General features: G+C 26.1%; 1 protein-coding gene across 3 annotated transcripts; it reads left to right on the plus strand.

Moving 5' to 3' along the window:
• Positions 1–358: 358 nt before the first annotated feature.
• LOC112680886 (protein N-terminal asparagine amidohydrolase) lies at positions 359–19,451 on the plus strand. Of its 3 annotated transcripts, XM_025551110.1 has the most exons (10): positions 359–539; positions 685–762; positions 3,739–3,822; positions 16,773–16,960; positions 17,080–17,145; positions 18,238–18,420; positions 18,491–18,598; positions 18,708–18,808; positions 18,874–19,035; positions 19,096–19,450. In XM_025551110.1, the coding sequence occupies exons 4-10, from the start codon at positions 16,774–16,776 to the stop codon at positions 19,219–19,221; spliced, it is 933 nt and encodes a 310-aa protein (XP_025406895.1). In that variant the 5' UTR covers positions 359–539; positions 685–762; positions 3,739–3,822; position 16,773; the 3' UTR covers positions 19,222–19,450. The 3 variants fall into 3 exon arrangements, with proteins under 3 accessions (XP_025406895.1, XP_025406894.1, XP_025406896.1); XM_025551109.1 differs by lacking the exons at positions 359–539; positions 685–762; positions 3,739–3,822 and adding an exon at positions 4,228–4,315 and having other exon boundaries at positions 19,096–19,451; XM_025551111.1 differs by lacking the exons at positions 359–539; positions 685–762; positions 3,739–3,822 and adding an exon at positions 12,829–13,088 and having other exon boundaries at positions 19,096–19,451.
• Positions 19,452–20,161: the final 710 nt, after the last annotated feature.

The raw sequence follows: 20,161 nt of genomic DNA on the forward strand, positions 1-20,161 counted from the left end.
TTCCACCGACCACTCCAAACTGTACTAATTACTAGCCAAAACCGAAATATGTTTATAACCAACGCTTATTAGTCATGTTTAACACTGCGTTTCACTAAACACTGTGCTCGTTTGTCTTATGATTTCCGATTATCTAATATCTACGAAGTTAGTAACTGTAGTATAATTTATAGTTTGAAATTAGTGCTGGCCAAGAATAGACGAAAAATCAATTTCAACTATTCTGCGGTGGAGGTATACTGTATTACGTGCCGTGCATGATTACACGGTAATATCATTACTGTAGGTTGAAACGTTGGTCACACTGTCTGAGCAATCTCCAGAAATTTGACTGTATTTACAAAAATGATTATTATCATTTATCACTCAGACTGTTAGATTTAATGCTGAAGAGTTGACGTCGAGTCGTTACGTGTATTTGGATATCTTAATTCGTGGATAGCTGTCAATTTTGGAGTAACCCGTACTGTTACTGTTGAATAAATAAATATAAAATAAAATAAATGTGAATATTAGTTAATTGTTCTGTAGTGTATAAAGTAAGTAATTTTTATGAGAATCGAATTATTTTAATGTATTAAAACGAATTGATAATTATTGATCATTACATATTTTAATATATTATTGTACATTAATCAAGTACTATGGAACTATTTGTTTTTAATATTATTTTTTTTCAAATAGGAAGATAAATTGAAAATGATTGAAATTAATTACCAAGAGAGGACTGCTGGAATCATCTAATAAATGCTAGCAATATTTGTAAGTAAAATAATATCTGTTCATTTTATTGTTACTTAAACGTTGTACAACAATAGCTGACCATAAAAATTCAGTTTTATTTTTATTATATTTCTTGTGCTGGATTTAGGGAGGCAGGGGCAAGTGGGTATGCTTGCTTCAGGCACTGTTAGTACTAAGATTGCTTTTCAGTTTATAAAAAATTAAAAATATCATGAACTTTACACTGTACTACCATCTATGTATGTGCTTTAATTTTTATTAGCCCTGGTTGTCAAATTCCCTAGATACGGTACTGCGTATTTCATGCTTATATTAGTTGCTACAATTCATATTTAGTAGATTATATAACTTATAAATTCCAATGTTGTATTAGCTAGTAAACTAATCAAATTAATATTTAATGAATTAAAACAAATTTTTTTTTGCTAAATATTATTAAGTATTAGTTTGGTATTAAATTTATAAATTTTCAAATGTAATGTGATTATTTATGTAAAAATATTTAACTAATAATAGCTTATAATTTTAGGTAAATTCTATCTTCTAAATATTTATTTATTTACTAACAGGCATCTGTTCTTTTACAAAGTGTAAATTAAAAACATATTCTGACTAAACAATACAATAACAACAACAACTAAAATAAAAATTGATAGTAATATTAAAACTATATAGATAAGTAAAGAATTATGACAGTAAAATAAATATCTAGAGCCATTGTGAATTTTCATTTAGGATTAATAATAATTAAAAAAAAAAAAAAAAATTAAAAAAACAATAACTTCAATTTCATTAATTTAGTTCACATAATTCATGTTTTTTTTTTTTAATAATAATAATTCATTAAAAAAAATTTTTTTCCATTAAATTTCAAATAATCTGTATAAGTATAAAGTTATTAAATATTTTAAAATTAATTTTGGAAAAATGCAGATAACTAGTATGAAGAGATCACATTTATACTCAGTATTTCAATTTTTCATAATTATTTTCTTTGGTTAATAATTGGTGTACTATAATGATTTAATTGTTATTATATATGATTATTTTATTATTATTAATAAATATAAGTTAGTATATAATAGGCAATTGTATAAATATGAAAGCCTTACCTGTTTCCAGGATAAAATATAAAATTTATTATTTTGGTAATCAATTGATTTTGAATTTATTAAATATTAGTACTGATTATCATAAATTATGATAAAAGTGTGTTTTAATTTGTTTTAATTTTGATAATTTAATTTATTATACCTTTTACAATTCATCATTTAATTTAATTCTATTGAATCTCATTTTACGTTATTAATGTTTCTTATAGATTTTACACAATATAATTTTATCCTTATACTATATAAAAATACTCATTAATTACCAAGTGAGCAATATTAATGATTTTATTAATCTGAAATTTATTTGGATTAAATTTATCCATCTAAATGTATTGAAAGTAGCTGTATTTTATCAAGTTTTTATTTCATTTTTTAATTTGTACAATGTCTTTTTTTTGTGGAATAGATTTTTACATTTATTTAACTGTTTTCTCTCTTTTAATTTATTAATATATTTAATAAATTTAAACACGATGAATTTCAAGTTTTTTATAACATTTGTTTTACATATTTTATTGATAAATATGTTTATTTATAACAGTAATTATTTCAATATATTATGTAATGTAAACTATTATTAATTTTGTTCATTCAATAAAAGTAGTGTTTTGAATTGTTGTAACTTATAAGTATAAAAAAGTTTACTAAAATAATTAGTGTTAAAGTATTCTTTTATAAATTATTTAGTTTTTATTTTAAATAATTTATTTAATACTATAGCATTGGTCGCTATTTAAATATTTATAATTTGTAACACCAATTACGAAAAAAAAATCAACCATTATATTGAATGATGAGCATAGCCATTAAGGAATCATCAACTCTGTTGTAAAATATTTTGTACAAACTAAATATATTATATATTACAACATTGTATTAATTTGGACACATCCCTTATTGTTATATACAATTAAAATATAGAAATACGTTTAAAACTATCATAATTCAATTTTTATTTTGTCAGTAGTGTTTTGTATATTATTTCTCACCGAGTTCGTTTTTATAATTCAAGACCTAATTAAATTAACATATTTTTATGTCAACTATTCATTGTATGCTAAACATACTATCAATTACATTTATACTTATACTATAAAAAAAGAACAATGCATGTTTCTGCATTAATAATTTAATTTTTATCACAAAATACTGATTGAAAATAATAAATTTTTTGGATTATCCCAGTTTGTTGAGGACTATACGGAGTCTAATAGTACCTCCATGTTTCCCTGTTCATATTTTACTCATAGAGTATCAATATTTTCCTTGATCCTGTCTTTTTTCTAATAATTTGCATATTATGTTATCTGTATATGTATTTTTATTTGATTTCCAACTAAAAATAATTATTTCTCATATTTTCTATCTTACTCTAACAAATTCAGTATAGCAATATCTATGCTAGTAAAGAGTTAACAGTTTTATTTTTGGCTTTATTTTTATTGATATTTAAAAGTCATTTCACTTTGATAACTTAACATTCAAATCTTATACTTCTAAATTTAATAAATAGTGATTGACCTAGAAAAATTTCATTTTTTATATCCATTAATTTACATTTATTTTAGAAGATCATGTTTAGATAGGTATGTTTCTAAATTGTATCAATTATTTTATTTTGTCTAAAATATAAAATAAATGATATTATTTAAATTTTTTCCATAGTATTGTTAAATAACAACTAAATTATCTTCTAGTCTTAAGAGTTTAACAGTGTATATATTAATATTAACAGTATTTAATTAATTCCATGAATATTAATAACTTAATAAATTAATAAATACTATTTATTTAGTTATATTAAAATAACCAATTAAAATTAAATGTAAGAATGTAGTCTTAGTTTTAAAATTTGGTAATAGAAATGTTATTAACTTTATAGAATGGGGCTCAGCACGATTCAACAAATATCACAGATGCTAAATTGTATCAAAATAAAAAACATCATCCTATAAAAAGAATTAAGGTAAGACTAAAATTTAACTTATTGTAAAAATATAAATTTATTGTATTATAGAATAAATTTATTATTTAGTTAATATAACTCTTAATGATAGCATTCATCTTAAATGGTTTGTTATTAAAAAATTTATTTGGAATGTAACTATACTTAATTAAATTTATGTGTATTGATATAATTTCTATTACAAATAATATTTCCTTATTACAACAACTTATTATAACAACATAAAAAAAAAGGTTATTAATAGGTGCATTAATTATTTTTAATATAGTGGGGGTTATGAATGTTTATGATAAAGTATAGTTACTTAAATGTGTTTATCCATTATGCAAGGTGATCTTCAATATTTAATTCTTAGTAGGTAGGCATTTAGTATTCAATGATTAATCATATGATTTTGTTTATCAATATTGTTTTAGTTTAGTCTACAGTGATAATTTAAAAATGTTATGACTGACCTAATGTATAAAAACTTATGTTATAAGAACATTTACAGGTAAATATGTACATTTTTATTGGTTATTAAAGTAAATTACCTATATGATAATTAATTTGTAAATAAAAATTTGTTTACTTTTTAAAATCTTGGAATTAAAAAATGTGATAAATTTTATAAAATAATCAATATTAATTCTTTAAAGGAATACCTTTTCAATATAATATTTATTATGTATAAGGAAGTAATATATTCATGTATAATTAAATTAACAAAAATAAGTGGTAATTTCTTATCTAGAAATTCTCAATGTTGTGCTAACAACTTTTATTGTCTTGAAATTTAGTTATTAATAATTATTTTAAATTTTAATGCTATTAGCTTAATTGTTCAGTTATCACTGATTAGTATAATTAGTGTTAAAGTTAAAAGTAGTTAGGAATATTATTCATAAAATATTGGTATTTTTTTGAAATAATTAAAACATTGTTTAGTTATTTCCAGCCTTTAAGTTCAAATTTTTTTTAGTTATCTAATGGTGATTTGTTCTTTATCATTCACGTATAATTATATTTTCTATTTTTATAATTGATTTTGTTATCAAATGAGAATTTTGAATAAATTCATTATTAATATATTTAAGTAAGGCTTTCAAATATTTTCATTTTATTGGCAATTTTTTTTTTTTGTATGAGTTACTTATAAATGTTATACTTAACAGTTTTTAAAATAATATTTTTTAAGAATGATTTTGAGGGATAACATTGAAAGTATGAGATAGAAGATCTTGAGTAGGCTTCATGAAAATTAAAATGCTTATTATCGTTATAATAATTCTTATCAATTTCTAGATAAATTGATATTCTGAAAACCGAATAGTGAATAATATTTTAAACTTCTATGTTGCTCGTATGCAGAATGTATAGTGCAGTGGTGCCCAACCCACAGCCTTGGGCCACATGTGGCCCTCGAAGGTAATCAATTTGGCCCGTTACAATTTTTTTAAAATGAAACAATATATGTATAAAACAAATTTGAAAAATAATTATAAAATCCTTTTTTTTTTTTAATGTAATAATTTGATTTTTGATCATTTTCAAATAGAAATTTCATGATCCAAGCCGTGTACTTGAAAGAGCGTACTGATCAAATAAAAGATTTTTTTAAAAATATAGTTGAAGTTTATGTAATTTAAAATTGTTTTAAAGATAAAATTTAAAAATAAAAACTAATTAATGTGTACCTACAACGTGTACCTCGATCTGTAATCTTTTCAGTGGTCAATAACATATTTGAAAACAAATTCAACATGTACCTACATGTACATTGTATACCTACCATGACTAATTAAATAACATTATTAGATTAATATTGATATTATTCGTACTTTTATATTTGGTGGCCCACTCTAAGATAATTTTTTACCAAAGTGGCCTGCCGAGGAAAAAAAGGTTGGACATCGCTGGTATAGTGCCTATATTCTCAGATACAAGGTGAAATATTAAAAATTATTGAAAGTATTAAATACACATTTTTCGTGGTGTATTGAGTTAGTATTTGGATTGTAATATAAATTACTGATATGTTAAAATTTATAATTTAATTTTTTGCCCTTTTATGTCGTTGAAAACAATTCTTACCATGTGCATGTCGTTTGGATTTTAAAAAAATAATCCCTCTATCATGTTTATCAATTCGTGATCAACATGTGTTACAAATCGTAACCCAATATTATTTTTATCATTAATTTATTATATAGTTCGTTCACAGCAGGGAAGCAGCTGGGGTAGATTATTAATGCCATTGCTGAATTTATAAAGAGATAATGAGTACCATTACTTAAGAGATAATAGTCCATTACTTTTGAGTATAGTCAAAATAAAATAATCAACTATACAAATTATTTTATGTTTTCCATATTTATTTTATTATGTTTCCCATTGCTTCGTAGTTTAACAAAAATCTTCTTGTGTTTGAATTTGAAAAATATTTTGAATAAAAAGTATTCTTACTCACCGAGGTTACATTTTCTATGTAAATTATACGCAAAAATATTTAGATAATAGAAAAATTCCAGATTGAACTACTTTTGTGGTCAGTTGCTTTGTTTTGAAGTTAGATACGCTTGCTAGATAAAAAATTTTCTGGACGTTTTTTCTTCTTTTAAGTCTTTTAAATCTCTCGACTTTATCCCGCTAATATATTTTACGTTATAATCTAGTATTGCCATCCGCGATACGATTTCCTTGTATTATTGATTTTCGAGTTTTTACTATGAAACGTTTGAATACGCTATATTCGTGCGTGTTCCATAAGCGGCGGCGTGCACGCGGTGCAGTCTGCTGCCGCCGTGTCGTTGAACTCTCGTGTTTTCGAAGCGATCGCTCGAGTCGATATGCACGCGACGGCGACGAATGTGCTTGGACGCCCACGTACGGCGTAACGTCGTTTCGTGCGGGCTGACCTAGGTGAGAGAATCGGTGCACACTCCGTATGTGTCGAATGAAACGCATCACGATGGTAATAATTGTTATGATAATAGTAATGGTAATAATAATCGTTATAACAATGATGATGGTGTATCTACCCGTGTAGGTACGTTCGTCGCTTGTCTTTTGGAACCTGTCATCCGCGCGCGGATCGTATACGTTTCCATCGGATGTCCAGACAGTGCAGCGGCCGAATGATAAATCGTGGCGTTGTCGTTCAGAGACGTCCATCGTGCCGCGCTCGCGGTCTCCCGCCTTTGCCTCGTCCGACGGGTCTAACTGGCAGCGGTCGCGCGCGGCGGCGTTGATTGATTAACCGAGAGAGTCCGGGAACAACGCGGCGCGACATGATGCCATCCGGACAGATAACTTTGTAGCGCGTGTGTTTTTGTACGTTATCTCTCCACGTCGTGTACCATCCTGTGAATATGTTGTTGTTCGGAGTACACGGACGACAACCCACCCCCGCGCACGCTGGTTATAATTTGTCGCCGTCGCACACGTTTTTTTTTTTTTTTGTATGCGTATTGCGTATTTATATGGGTTCGCCATGTGCGGCGTGGTACTGCAGGGACACTTACAAATCCGCAGGAGGTCTCTTATCTGTTTGTTTGCAGGGCTCACCAAAATATGCTTAGGATATGGTTTCGTGTAGGCCTTTGGATCGTGTCTAATCTTTGAATAACCGCGAAGCGAAAGCCTTCCGTCCGTTTCCGTCCGTCACCGCTTATGTCGTCGAGTTTAAAAACTGAAACCGGAACCTATATTTCCAAAAAATGAAAAACCGTAACGTTAATTATAAATGGGTTAATTTAGGTCAGTTATTTAGACTAGTAAAACTATGATATTGACTATTTTGTTTGTCCATTTGTCGGTTCAGAAAAATAAAAGTCAAATCTTTTTATGTTTTTATTATTTTGTGTTGTAAACTGTAATAGTGTAAAGCATATAATAAGTAAATTTGTAATATTATTATTATTATTATTATTATTATTATTATTATTATTATTTTTGTATGTTTATTAATATTTTACAATTTAAATAAGTATGTTATCTATCTTGTCAATTAAGTATTAAATATAATCAATGTTTATAATAAATGTGTAGTTACAACAGTAACCAGTATTAACTTTGATTCCTAATTAAAATTAAATTTTAAATGAAAGATATTTATTTCATCAAATCATAATATTTCACAATATTAGAAAATATTTTAAAAATCCTTACTATGAGTTGGAGTAAAATAACTTAACATAATTCAAAGAAATATAATAGGCTGATATAATATATATATTTAATATATTTATAATTATTTTTTTTAACTATTCATAATACCTTCTATTTTCATGAAACGAAACAATTAAAATTTAAACAAGAATAAATAAATAATTTCATATTATTTTTTAATAAATTTCTAATAATCAGAATTAACCGAAATTAACCGGTTCTAGAAACCTTACTTTTTTAAAAAACTGAAACCCTTTAAAAATTAATTGAACAACCAAAACTGAAACCGGAACCGAAAAAAACCTATAGGTTCCAGTCCCTGATTTGTATATCAAAAGTATTTAGTAGTTCGATATTTGTAATGCATTTTCATTAAAATATTCCATATTATGAATACACTGTTAGTATTTTAAAAAACTTTTTAAAGGTTTTTGGCAATGAATGGTAGTGGTCATTTCATGAATAACGTATTCTGTTTACGAATTGCATAAAGAAGACTTATTGCATCTTTATTGCATTGCACCAGTTTCTTTTTTTTTCATGCGTCATAGTATATTATTATGTTGTGACAGGAAAGACAGAGGACATAAGGTTAACGTCCAGTTATTTTTCTTTCTTTTCTGCTGCATTGATCATTATAAACATCAAAGAATTGAATATGTTGTAGTATTCGTTAGGGAAGTACTATAATTATCGCTGAGGCATGTGATAACTTTTAGAAAATCAATCGGATGATTCGATAACACGTGACAAATACCACCCGTGAGTTAAAATTGCTTGTGTGTTATTAAACCGTAATAAATGAAAGAATCCTTTTCACAAGATATCTGGAAAGATTAGTGTTATTTCCCTGACGTATGTTTCTAATCCTAATAATCATCTGAATAATGTCCAATTTAAAGAATACATGTCTTATTCAACATAATTAACGTTATACAATTTGATTTCTTTATTAATTTTTAATTATTTTATTTTATCTTAAGTTTTTTTTGTAACTATATTCTGTTGATTGAAAACAACTTATCTATTTTATTTGGTCTTAGTTTATCCAAATAATACGTTCGTCGATCAGCTTACTTTTGATTTCCAGTATAATATGTACCTTATGTATTTATGACTTTTATTCTGTTTATAAAATGAGTAATTATCGTATATTTCCTTATACAGTTAAAATATACTGCAAAACGATATAATGTGAAACGAAGAATAAAATTATATTCTTATTTTAAATGTACATAATAATAAGTTGACGTCTTTATTTAAATAACCTCGTTATGATATGACTCCGTGTATTCCGATTTTTTTTGTTTAAAAATGAAAATATATCTACAATTATTCAATTTTATCTTTGAACTAAAATCTCAAAAGTATAAATATTGAATTTAAATGTATTGAAATGTATTTAAAAATGTTAACCCGATATTTCGTATAAAATTAACATAAAACTGTGTCTCTTCTTTTGTTATTATATATTGGTGAAATATAATAAATGTTATTTTTTTTTTTGTATTATCGACATAATTGTGTATTAGTTAAACTGAAATTTCATGTTTAGATTTTTTATATTTCTGTGAAACTAATTATATTTTAGGATAAAAAAAATATGAATTACAAAAAAAAAAAAAAATACATTATTAATGAGTTAAACAATAATTATTGTTAATAATGTATTTCTTGTCAGTGTTTTAATTTTTAAGTTTCTTTCGAGAATTGTACATACTATCAGAATTAATTTTTTTCAAACGTTTCAACTTGTATTACACAATATTCTGTTTGTGAATAATACTATATTATTTTTATATTTTTATTCAGTGGCATCATTTCGGTTTTTCTAGAGTAGGTGGGGCAATCGGCTCTTATTAAATTGCTGACTTGGTGGCTCATTTACCAAAATGCCGATTAACGTGAGGGGAGTAATTTTCTCTTCTCCTCACATTAATCGGTCAGTCCAAATATAATGATTTGTACTTAGTACCTACATAAGTATCAGTATAATACACAACTCATTTTTTTGATTACAACTTGTCAGTGGCTGTATAAAAGACGTATTTATATTTTTATGATGTGCTGGTTTTGGAATATGCTAAACTTTAGACTATAGAAAATGCATGAGTTGCCCCCCTCAAATTAAGCCACTGATTTTATTATTGTATGAGTAGGATATTAAAGAATCATGTAATCGTATTACTTGTTAAAAGTAATTAAGATCTTTAGTTTAATTTAAGATAGTTAAGCGTATCATACGAGACATTATATTATAATCACATGAATTACGAGTTGCAAATACAATTTTGCATTTTTTTTTTTTGTACCACAAATGTAACAATTCGAGGGCCTTATACTTAGGTATCATTTTTGTATGTTTAATATTTTCTTTTCTTTATTACTTGCAATCATGCAAGCATTAATCATCAATATTTTTCACATTTTCGGTCGTTATTGTCGAAAATATTACACCTCAAAAACTTAGTTTTTTTTTCTCACAAAATATACTATGAACAAAATTATTGTTATAATCTTTGGCACATCACTCGTAAAGAATTTATTTTCTTAAAATAATTACTGTAATAACATGCTGTAACTTGGCAACCAAGTTATATTCTATAATATAAGTACATTATCATTATTTATTCGTTGGAATTACTTGCCAGTTTTGTTTTAATATTTTAAATTTAAGTAATTTCATAATAGTAGTATAATAATAAAAAATAAACATATTTTACTAAAATATTAAAGTATGATATTGATAAAAAGAAAATTATCTTATTATGTTTAATCTAAATATATATATAGGCTAACCAATGATACATGTACATTTAAATTTATAATTAAAAATTACTATACATATTGAACATACTACATCATAATATTCTGAATTAGGTTAATTTGATTTAACAGTTATATTATTAATATCTCATAATGGAAAATATCAGATATTATATATTTCGATTTTAATCCACGTGGTCTTTATCTTATTATCTTAATTTATATTTATTATATTTAACTTTAAAACATGTTTATTATTATTTTTTTTTAAATTTAGGTTGGCTAAATTCGTATGCAATGTGTTGTCATTATTAAAAATAATAGTTGTGGTAGAATATCACATAAGATTTTTTAAACTAAAAATAAAGTGTTTGAGTGCCAATTTAAATTTTTGTATAAACAATTCTTAATTTTATAAATCTGAAAAACTTATTACAATTAAAGTCTTATTATTATTTTACTACATAAGCATTTAAACTTTACTTTAGTGTTATTTACTTTTTACATATTTATCTTAATGTAGTTACTAAAATTAGTTAATAAAATTACCTATATAATATTTACAAATTAATGGTATAATTTCTTGGGATATTTTTTTCACAATTTTAAGGAGTAAAAATAGAATGCAGTAAAATCGTATACGTATATTTAGTATTAATTTTAACATTTTTTTTACGTATTTAATTGTAAGTATTTTAACAATTGCGGCCTATAATTTGATGACAAAATTTAATATAAAATTATAAAGTTATATAGCTTTGTCATGTTTAGGTTGGACATCGGCTTAATTCCATATTATAAATAATAAAACTCCCTTTATAAATATGTTTTATTGTATACAACATAATATTACGTTTTAGTCTTATGTTGAAATAAATATACTTTAATAAACGGTTAAAATAACTTCTTTTATTGCTCATATAAATATATTGAACTGACAAGTCACTGTTTAAATGGAATGATTAAAGTGAAAATACTTGAAAGTTTTACTGATAATAATTTATTTGTCGATAAAACAGAGTATATGTGATTAAAAAATAAAATCGTAACAAAACAGCTTGTGGGTGACTAGTGCTGTTTACTAAAATTTAAACAAATTATATCTATTAAACAGTGTAACAGGTTTATTTATTTTTAGTACCTATTTATGACGTTTGTTCGTGAAATTTCTCTAGTAATGTTTTTAATTCCCCCGGCGTGAAACGGTTGTAACCGATAATAACTCTTATTAGATTAATTCCGTCGATTGATTTTAATACTTGAGCGACCAGGAACTATAGTACAACATATATCGTAATATTATACTGATACGTATCTCGACGTACGTAGATCGTATAGTGATGGTAGGAAAATATCTGTACGTCTCGTTTTGGCTACACAAATGCTTTTTTTTTCTCGTACGACTCGTAATTACAACCGTCTCGTGCTTCACGGTTTAGAAACACAATCGTACGCGTGCATACACATTTATACATGTACTCATATTGTATGTATACGACAGGTCCCTCTATAAAGTATAATATACTGTGTACATATATTATTACCATGCGTATGTACGTCTTCCTATAGCAGTGCACACGACGAAGTTGGATGTGAGAATGAGGGAGGACAGAGAGAGTGAGAGAGAGAGAAAACGCAACGGTACTTTCTAAACGAAGAAAAATAAAGATCCGTGAGTGTCTGTGCGGGTGGAGTAGATAGGTCGACTGGTGGAAAGCGACTTCGTCTTCCAGTAAGCCACGGCGGCAGCCGCGTACGTACCATAATACAACACACAAAACAACCGGTTTGCCGCCGCCGCCGCCGAAGAATTCTCTGCGCGAATCCATTCCTATCGTCGTGCCCGCCCGAGGGGGTGTCGACCGGCGGTGGCCGTCGGGAAAAACTCGTCGCCCGGGTGAAATTCATGTCGTTTAACTACGCGATTTAGTCAGCGGACGTACCCGTGGACCTGCGCACGTACCCAACGTGCATTATTGTCGGGAAACGGTTGGCCGCGACGACGGATCGACGCGCGCGAGTTCCTGTGCCATGCAGTTGTAATAATAATACGGGAAAGGTTAGAATTTGTTGCGAAAAACAATTAAAACAACTTAACTGTAATCGAATTTATCGCCGACCATCGCGTACGATAATCTTGTCACGCGGTCTTGTATATTTTAATTTTTCGTCGACTGTGTGTGACTTGCAATACACACGGATGAACTTTCGTCATTTTATTTGTTTCATTACTTTTGGTTTTGTATTCGATTTACTACGCACCTTTAAAAACAGTTCGACTGTGGTTTACATACCGTGGCAACATTTTTTTATAGTCTTCGTCGTCGTAAATTCGCATCACACACGCACACGTGAGTAGAATTAATTATCCTCCCAATTATAATATTTGACTCCTCGAAATCAATAGCCAACCTAATAATAACTAAAGTTAATATTTCTGTCATTGAATCGAAGTACTTGTATTTATTATTAAATTCGATCGATCCACTTTTATGTACTTACTCCAATCAAAGAGGTAGACGAACCGTTTTTACAAAAGTAAAAATAACAACAAATTTCAAATAAATATCATGATTGGGTTATCGTCAGTATATATATATATATATATTTATATATGTAAGAATACGTGAAGAATAGGTAAGTATGGTATTGGTCATTGCATGTATATGAGATTCTTTGTCTGCATAATATAAGAACAATGTACATTGTTAGCCTTACAATTTAAAATCGAAACACTATAAAAAGTACTTGTAATACGAAATTAAAAAACAACGAACACAAGCATCGTGTTTAAACTGTATTTTTTAAATAGACTAAAAATAATTTAAATAATTAAAATTTAAGTTAAATTGCTGTTGGTTAAAACTTTTGGTTAAAATGTTATTCGTTATATAATGCTAAATGTAAACACAATATTAATTCGTAACAAAATGTTATCGACGCATATTAATTATGATATTAGCTTACCTTTGTCGTACTAACAATGGAACAATCACTGTAGACTATTTCTACGTACCGTATGCAAATGTTACATAATTTGAATAATTAAAATTATTTTAATTTTTAAATATATGTTTGGTCGTTGACGACTCCCGGTATCTTTTTTTTGTATAACCTAGGGGAGAATTTATAAATTATATACTTTAACAGTATTGTAAATGGTATATTTTTAATAAAGTAATATCAATAATTTTGCTAACTTTAAAAATGCCTAGACAAATAATTTAAGTAATACTAAGTTATACGTGTAAAACAAATGTATAATGAAATTACTGAGGACTAAAGAATAAGAATTCGAAATAATTCGCTCTTATCGAACTTCGTCAATCGTTAAAATTATATTATATTGTAAAATATATTTAGTTACTGAATTGATTTATAAATTAATTTACCTTTGCAGTTGGCATGTATAATCTGTAGATATTAAAAAAATAAACGTAATAATTATATAACTCAAAATATTATGTATTTATCAAGGATCTAATTATTCGTTATTACGTAGGTATATTATTTACCTCTTACTAATAATTTACGTCATATTAATTCATAATATCTACAAATGAATAGTTTTAATTTTTAATTGTATTATTATTAAATTTTTGTTGAAAACAAATGTTATAGATTAAATCAAATGAATTTTTAAAGTCCAATTCAACTTTTTTCGAACTTTTATAATATTAACGTAAGGTAGGTTACTACTAACCTACTAACCTACCTACTAACCAAATATAACGTATTATTTAAGAAATTAATCAGTTAATCAAATTTGTTTATTCATTAATTAAAAATATGCATTATATTGATATTCTATTAGTTCATAAGTTTTTAATTTATTTTATAATATTAAAAATAAATTAAAATATACCACTATCAATTATGTTATTTTAATATTCAGAATAAAGTGAAATTTTAATTTTATATTAATGAGTCTTAATTGTTGTTTTATTTTTTTTATCAAATATTAATATAAACTACTAATATTAATATCCTATTATATTTTTATATTAAATGTACATTAATATAAGTCTTGTTCAGTATTCCCCAGTGTATTCATTATAGTAAAAATACAAAAGTATAAAATGGAAATTTAATTATGGTTATACATATTATATAAATTAAGCCACAAATAAAAATATATTATCTTAACTTGTATACAATTTATAATTATAAAATTATAACATATTATTAGTTTGAGAGTCGTGTCAATTTTAAAACTTTTATAGCTTTAATAAATTAAATGCATTTAATGTGCATTGACATTTTTAAAATAATTTTTTTACAAAATGTTAATCATGTAATTATGATTAGTAAAATTAGTTGTAAAAAATCAATTAATGATTATTCAACTAGAATAATTTTGTTATGAACATATATTTTTTTATTATTTGATTTCGATGTTATGCTATGGAATTATATAATCGATAAAGGTTTTTAAAATCAATATCTATATTTTTATCTTAACTATTATTTATAAATATATCGATCTTAAACTTAAAGTACCTTTTTGTTTATTAAAAAAAAAAAATTTATTATTAATTAATGTAATTTAGTATTTGCATTGCTTAGACTCTAAGCCTGAGAGGCTAGGTCCTTACACAAAAACTAATTTATTTGATTATTATTTTGAATCTATTGAACTATTGCCTTAATTATAAGATTTTAATAAATTTATAAGTTCAGTGCTAGTGTTAGATGAAAACCCATTATAAAACTTCTGTATATTAGTTTCTATAATAATAATATAATTTTAATGAGAAAGTAAGTGATATTAAAAATAATTAAATTAAAAAAATAAGCTGTTATAAGTATATATAAGTATAAGTATATATGCTGCTTTAAGTAAATATAACCCTTCACAATAAAACTTGTGAATTTCATGACATTGTATCATGATAATATATGTAATTATGACATTTGTACGGTATTATATTTTAAATGTCACTTTTTCTATTAATATTATTAAAAAATATTTATATTTTGTTCATTGAGTAGATACACATACCGATATCTTAAATTTTAACGGAAAAAAAAAATCGAACTTTAAGTTCGTAAATACGTATGTGCCGTAACTTGCGTGTAACATCAAATCGTGACTTAATTAATTAACAATGCATCACGTAATAACAATAAATGTAATCCAAAACTAAAGCCGGGTTTACATTGGTAGAGTATTTGGTAAAGTACGACGAAGAGTTAGTACTATACCTTTATTAGCATAATGTTAACACTCAGGGATAGTATAGGTAGTGTTCTAAAGATAGAAATCGATAGAGTACTTTACCACTGTGTTAGGTACACTCTACTTGTTTTTACCCCCACCACCGTATTAACTGAATTCTACTGGTGTAAACAGGTTTATTTTGGTACCTATATTAAAGTAAAATGTTGTTGATGTGCGAACTGAGCACGTGTCTTCATACTGTACTCTTTTCTACTAAATCATTAGTTTCGTATAAACTGTTATTCTACTAAAACTAGTAGAGTAGAGTTGATAAGAAAATTAGTATGCTAGTGTATTATACCAAATACTCTACCAATGCAAAGAAAATATTTATCTATCAATCTATGAAATCTTAAACCAATTTATAACATAACATATTTCGTTTGTAACATCTATTATGTTTCTATTATTTATTATTTTTATCTAGTTAACCTTAAAGGTCTATATTATGTCATATTTGATTTACACAAAATGTCGTAGTGTCTTAATCTGTATTTTTGTACGAGAGGAAAACATTTTTATTTAATTTTTTTTTTAATATATAGCAACATTTTGATTATAAAAATATAATAATAATGAATTTCTAAATATTTAAATTAATTTTGAGTTATTATGTGAATAATTTAAAATTGCATCATTGCATTTTATTATTTACATTATATAAATATAGAACATATATTCTATATAGACGTGATTATAAAAAAAAAAATAAAGAACAAATTATAATGAAAAAACGATGTCATTTTTGATAAAGAAATAATAATTTATCGAAAAAGAAATAAGTATCCCTGATCATTAATTATTTTGTTCCTAGGATGGTGTTAATAGTGCAAGGTGTGGTTCAAGATGAGCCGCCACCGGACACGAGGACGCTGTACCTCAACCACCCGGTATTAAGGGATTCTGCATCACAACTGCTTACCATCCCCACAAAAGTCATTGGACCAATTGGTCTTCTTTACGTGTGCCAGCGAGAGATGGCCGTCACCTTACCACATGACAGTACGTATATGGAACTAAAATTCAACTGTACATAAAATGTATTAATGTTATTAAAAACATAGTATAATACCTCTTAAATGCTCGTATATTATAGACCATATATTTAACATTTTTTTTAGAAAATGTGTCGATCATTGGTTCCGATGACGTTACAACCTGCATCATTCTCGTACTTCGACATACGGGTAAGTACTTTTACTTTATCTTACCTATATAATTTTGCCGTTGGGTATATTTTCATATTATTTCAAATATATTTGGTAGTAGAATATTTAATATATATTATCTATACTTGATGATAATACTTGGGGCTTGGAAGTTGATGCATTATGCATTTTTTTTTTCGAACTTTTTAGAAGATGCTATCCTGGCCACAAATGTGTTTCATTAGCATGTGAATCCAAATAACTAATTTTTATTTTGCATTTTTTAGTGTTCGTTACTTTTTAAGTCATTTTTTGACATTTTTAGGTCATTTTTCCACATTTTTAGTCATTTTTCTGATTTTACACTAGTTCATTTCTTATTGTTTCATATCGACCATTATGCCGATAACTTAAGACTTGTCCGATTTTATCTTATTGATTACATTCGTCGTTGTCGTGTTGTAGTGAATAGTATTATACCAACATTTTATTATTTTTTTCTAATATTCGATTAGTATTCGATATTATCTCGTCGATTACAGTCGTCGCTTCATTGTCATGTTATAGCGAATACTATCTATTTATATTATAATTTTATTAGTTTTTCGTAATATTTTCGAAATGGTGAAAATTAAAACGTCGCGACGAGATGCGTCGGTTAGTGCTCGTCTGTGTCTCCCAATCACTTCAGTGGACGTGAAGAGAAATTTTTCCAAATATAAATATTTATTAACAGATAATCGTCATTGATTAACTTTTGATAACATCAAATACGCTCTAATGATACAATGCAATGATTTTGATTTTTGAGTAATTTGTAAGCTTTGATAAATTTATGAAACAAATGTTTCTCATTTTTTTATTTCATATTTTAAGGACATTTGTTGTTATTTTTATGTCATATTTTGAGTAATTTATAAGTTTTGATAAATTTATATAGAATGTTATAGTAAAATAGAATATAATACTTAAAAAAAATGTATTTTTTATTAATTTAAAACAAATATTTATAATTATTTAGGTCATTTTTTAATGTTTTTAAGGTCATCTACTTCCGAGCTCTGGTAATACTATAGTAGTTGTATAGTTTATGATGTTATTATATACGAGTATTCATGTGGTAATTTTTAGGTTCTGGAGCAGTTGGGTTCGCTCATCTAGATGGTTCATGTACTGAAGAGTGCGTGATCAATATGGTGCATAGGATTCAAGAGTTGTCCATGGGATTTCCTGATAGCCGCCTAGAAATGTCTTTAATCGGCGGGTTCTCGCATGTCCTACGTTACAGTGAACAAGTGTTCTATAGTTTGATGGGTAAACGACGAACGTGTTTTTTTTTTAAAAAGTACAATGATTATATAACTTATTTGTGTTGTGTAAACAGTTGCAGTTCACAAACATCAAACCGAAATCGAACTTGTTCTGGCATGTCTAGGTGAACTTAATACCATTATGCGAAATAATGTCCATTGGCCATTGCTTTACGGGGCTGGTAATATTTTAAAATGTTTTCTCTATTCAAAATTATAAATTAGTACTTAATATTTTTATCAAGATTTGTAGTATTTATTTTATTAATGGAGATATCCAAAATTGCTTAGGTGTAATGGTGAAAAGTGGCGAAGTATTTCCTGCAAACTTTCCAGATAAGGGACCTGAACAACCATTAAGACTAGCTAGACTGTTTACAGGCTTACAACCAGTACATATAATTAATGTAAAATGTATACAAGAAAATTGTTTTTATTTTGTTTCATTTATTTTAAGGTGTTGGATGTGTATGACTGTAATTTGGGTCTATTAAGAATTGGACCATTTAACTATGAGCCTATGCGTAGTGTTGATTTATGGCTCCAGCAGTCTGATGAATTTATCTTGCAAGCATTGTCGACCACTCCTGATGTTGAACCACCGCATACAGTCATGGCTGTAAGTAGATTTAGTTTAATAGAAACAGGTGAAAATTCTATTCAATCTTTTATTTTATAGATTCGAGCTTCTTTAAAATATGTTCAAGATCATCCATTTCCAGCTGTCACTGTGTTCAGGGATAATCGACCATTATATTATAGAAGAGATGAACACTCTGGTACATGGACTCCATTTCGCTATTAAAAACTATAACTTGACAATCCAACGAAAATGTGCCAAATCAGTGTTTATGGGTTCTCATGTGTATTTTGGTGACATTTAAAACATGAAAGAATAGACAAATACTTACCAGTGTTGGTTTTTTTAAATTTTATTTGAAAAATATGCTAAAAAATTATGTTTTATAATTATTATTCAAATTCAACATTCCATTTTGATTTCCCTAATATTGTGTTTTATTAACTATTATATATTCTTTTTTTATTATTTTTAAGTACCTTTATAGTTAAATTTAGTTAATAGTTGTTTTTATAATTTTTAGGAATTAATGAATAATATGATTAATGTTAAATGATATATTAAGTTTCAAATGCGGTAATATATTCTATGTTGTACAATTAAGTAATCAAAAAAAAAAAAAAAATTGTTGATTTATTTTTTAACAATTATTTCATACATGTGAATTTTAATCAAAATGAATGTTAAGTTACAATAATTATATTTTTATATCATAATTTATTCTGAATGTCACATTTTTAGTAGTATTGTTGTTGATAACCCAATGATTCTTTGACCATTATCAATAGGATTCTGGAGGTCTATTTTGTACAAGTATGGTACAAAAAATGAGAAACCATTTGGCCGACAGATCTTTGATCAACACTCAAGGGCTGAAATAAAATTATGTGTTAACCTAATTTACTAATTTATAATTTTTTTAAAATGAGTAAAATTAGATAAAAATTTAAAATATAGTAAGTATAATAATTATGGAAATATTTAATTATATTCTATAAATGTATTATATAAATTGCCTTAAATAAATAATATTGTACTGATAAACAGAATAAAAAAATTAATTAAATATTGTAAACTGTATGAAATCAATTTCAAAATATCCAATAGATTTTTTTTTTTTTTTTGTCAGCAATCATTCTTTGTATATATTTTTGAAATAATATTG

The sequence above is a fragment of the Sipha flava genome, unplaced genomic scaffold (genome assembly GCF_003268045.1).
Source record: "Sipha flava isolate LNK unplaced genomic scaffold, YSA_version1 181_pilon_pilon, whole genome shotgun sequence".
NCBI lineage: Eukaryota > Metazoa > Arthropoda > Insecta > Hemiptera > Aphididae > Sipha > Sipha flava.

Excerpts from the sequence above, each read along its gene's own strand:
- LOC112680886 (XM_025551109.1), top strand. The coding sequence starts at position 4,269 with ATGACTGACCTAATGTATAAAAACTTATGTTATAAGAACATTTACAG. Across the intron at positions 18,599-18,707 it reads GCCATTGCTTTACGGGGCTG|GTGTAATGGTGAAAAGTGGC; the intron begins GTAATATTTTAA and ends AAAATTGCTTAG. Across the intron at positions 19,036-19,095 it reads CACCGCATACAGTCATGGCT|ATTCGAGCTTCTTTAAAATA; the intron begins GTAAGTAGATTT and ends TTTATTTTATAG.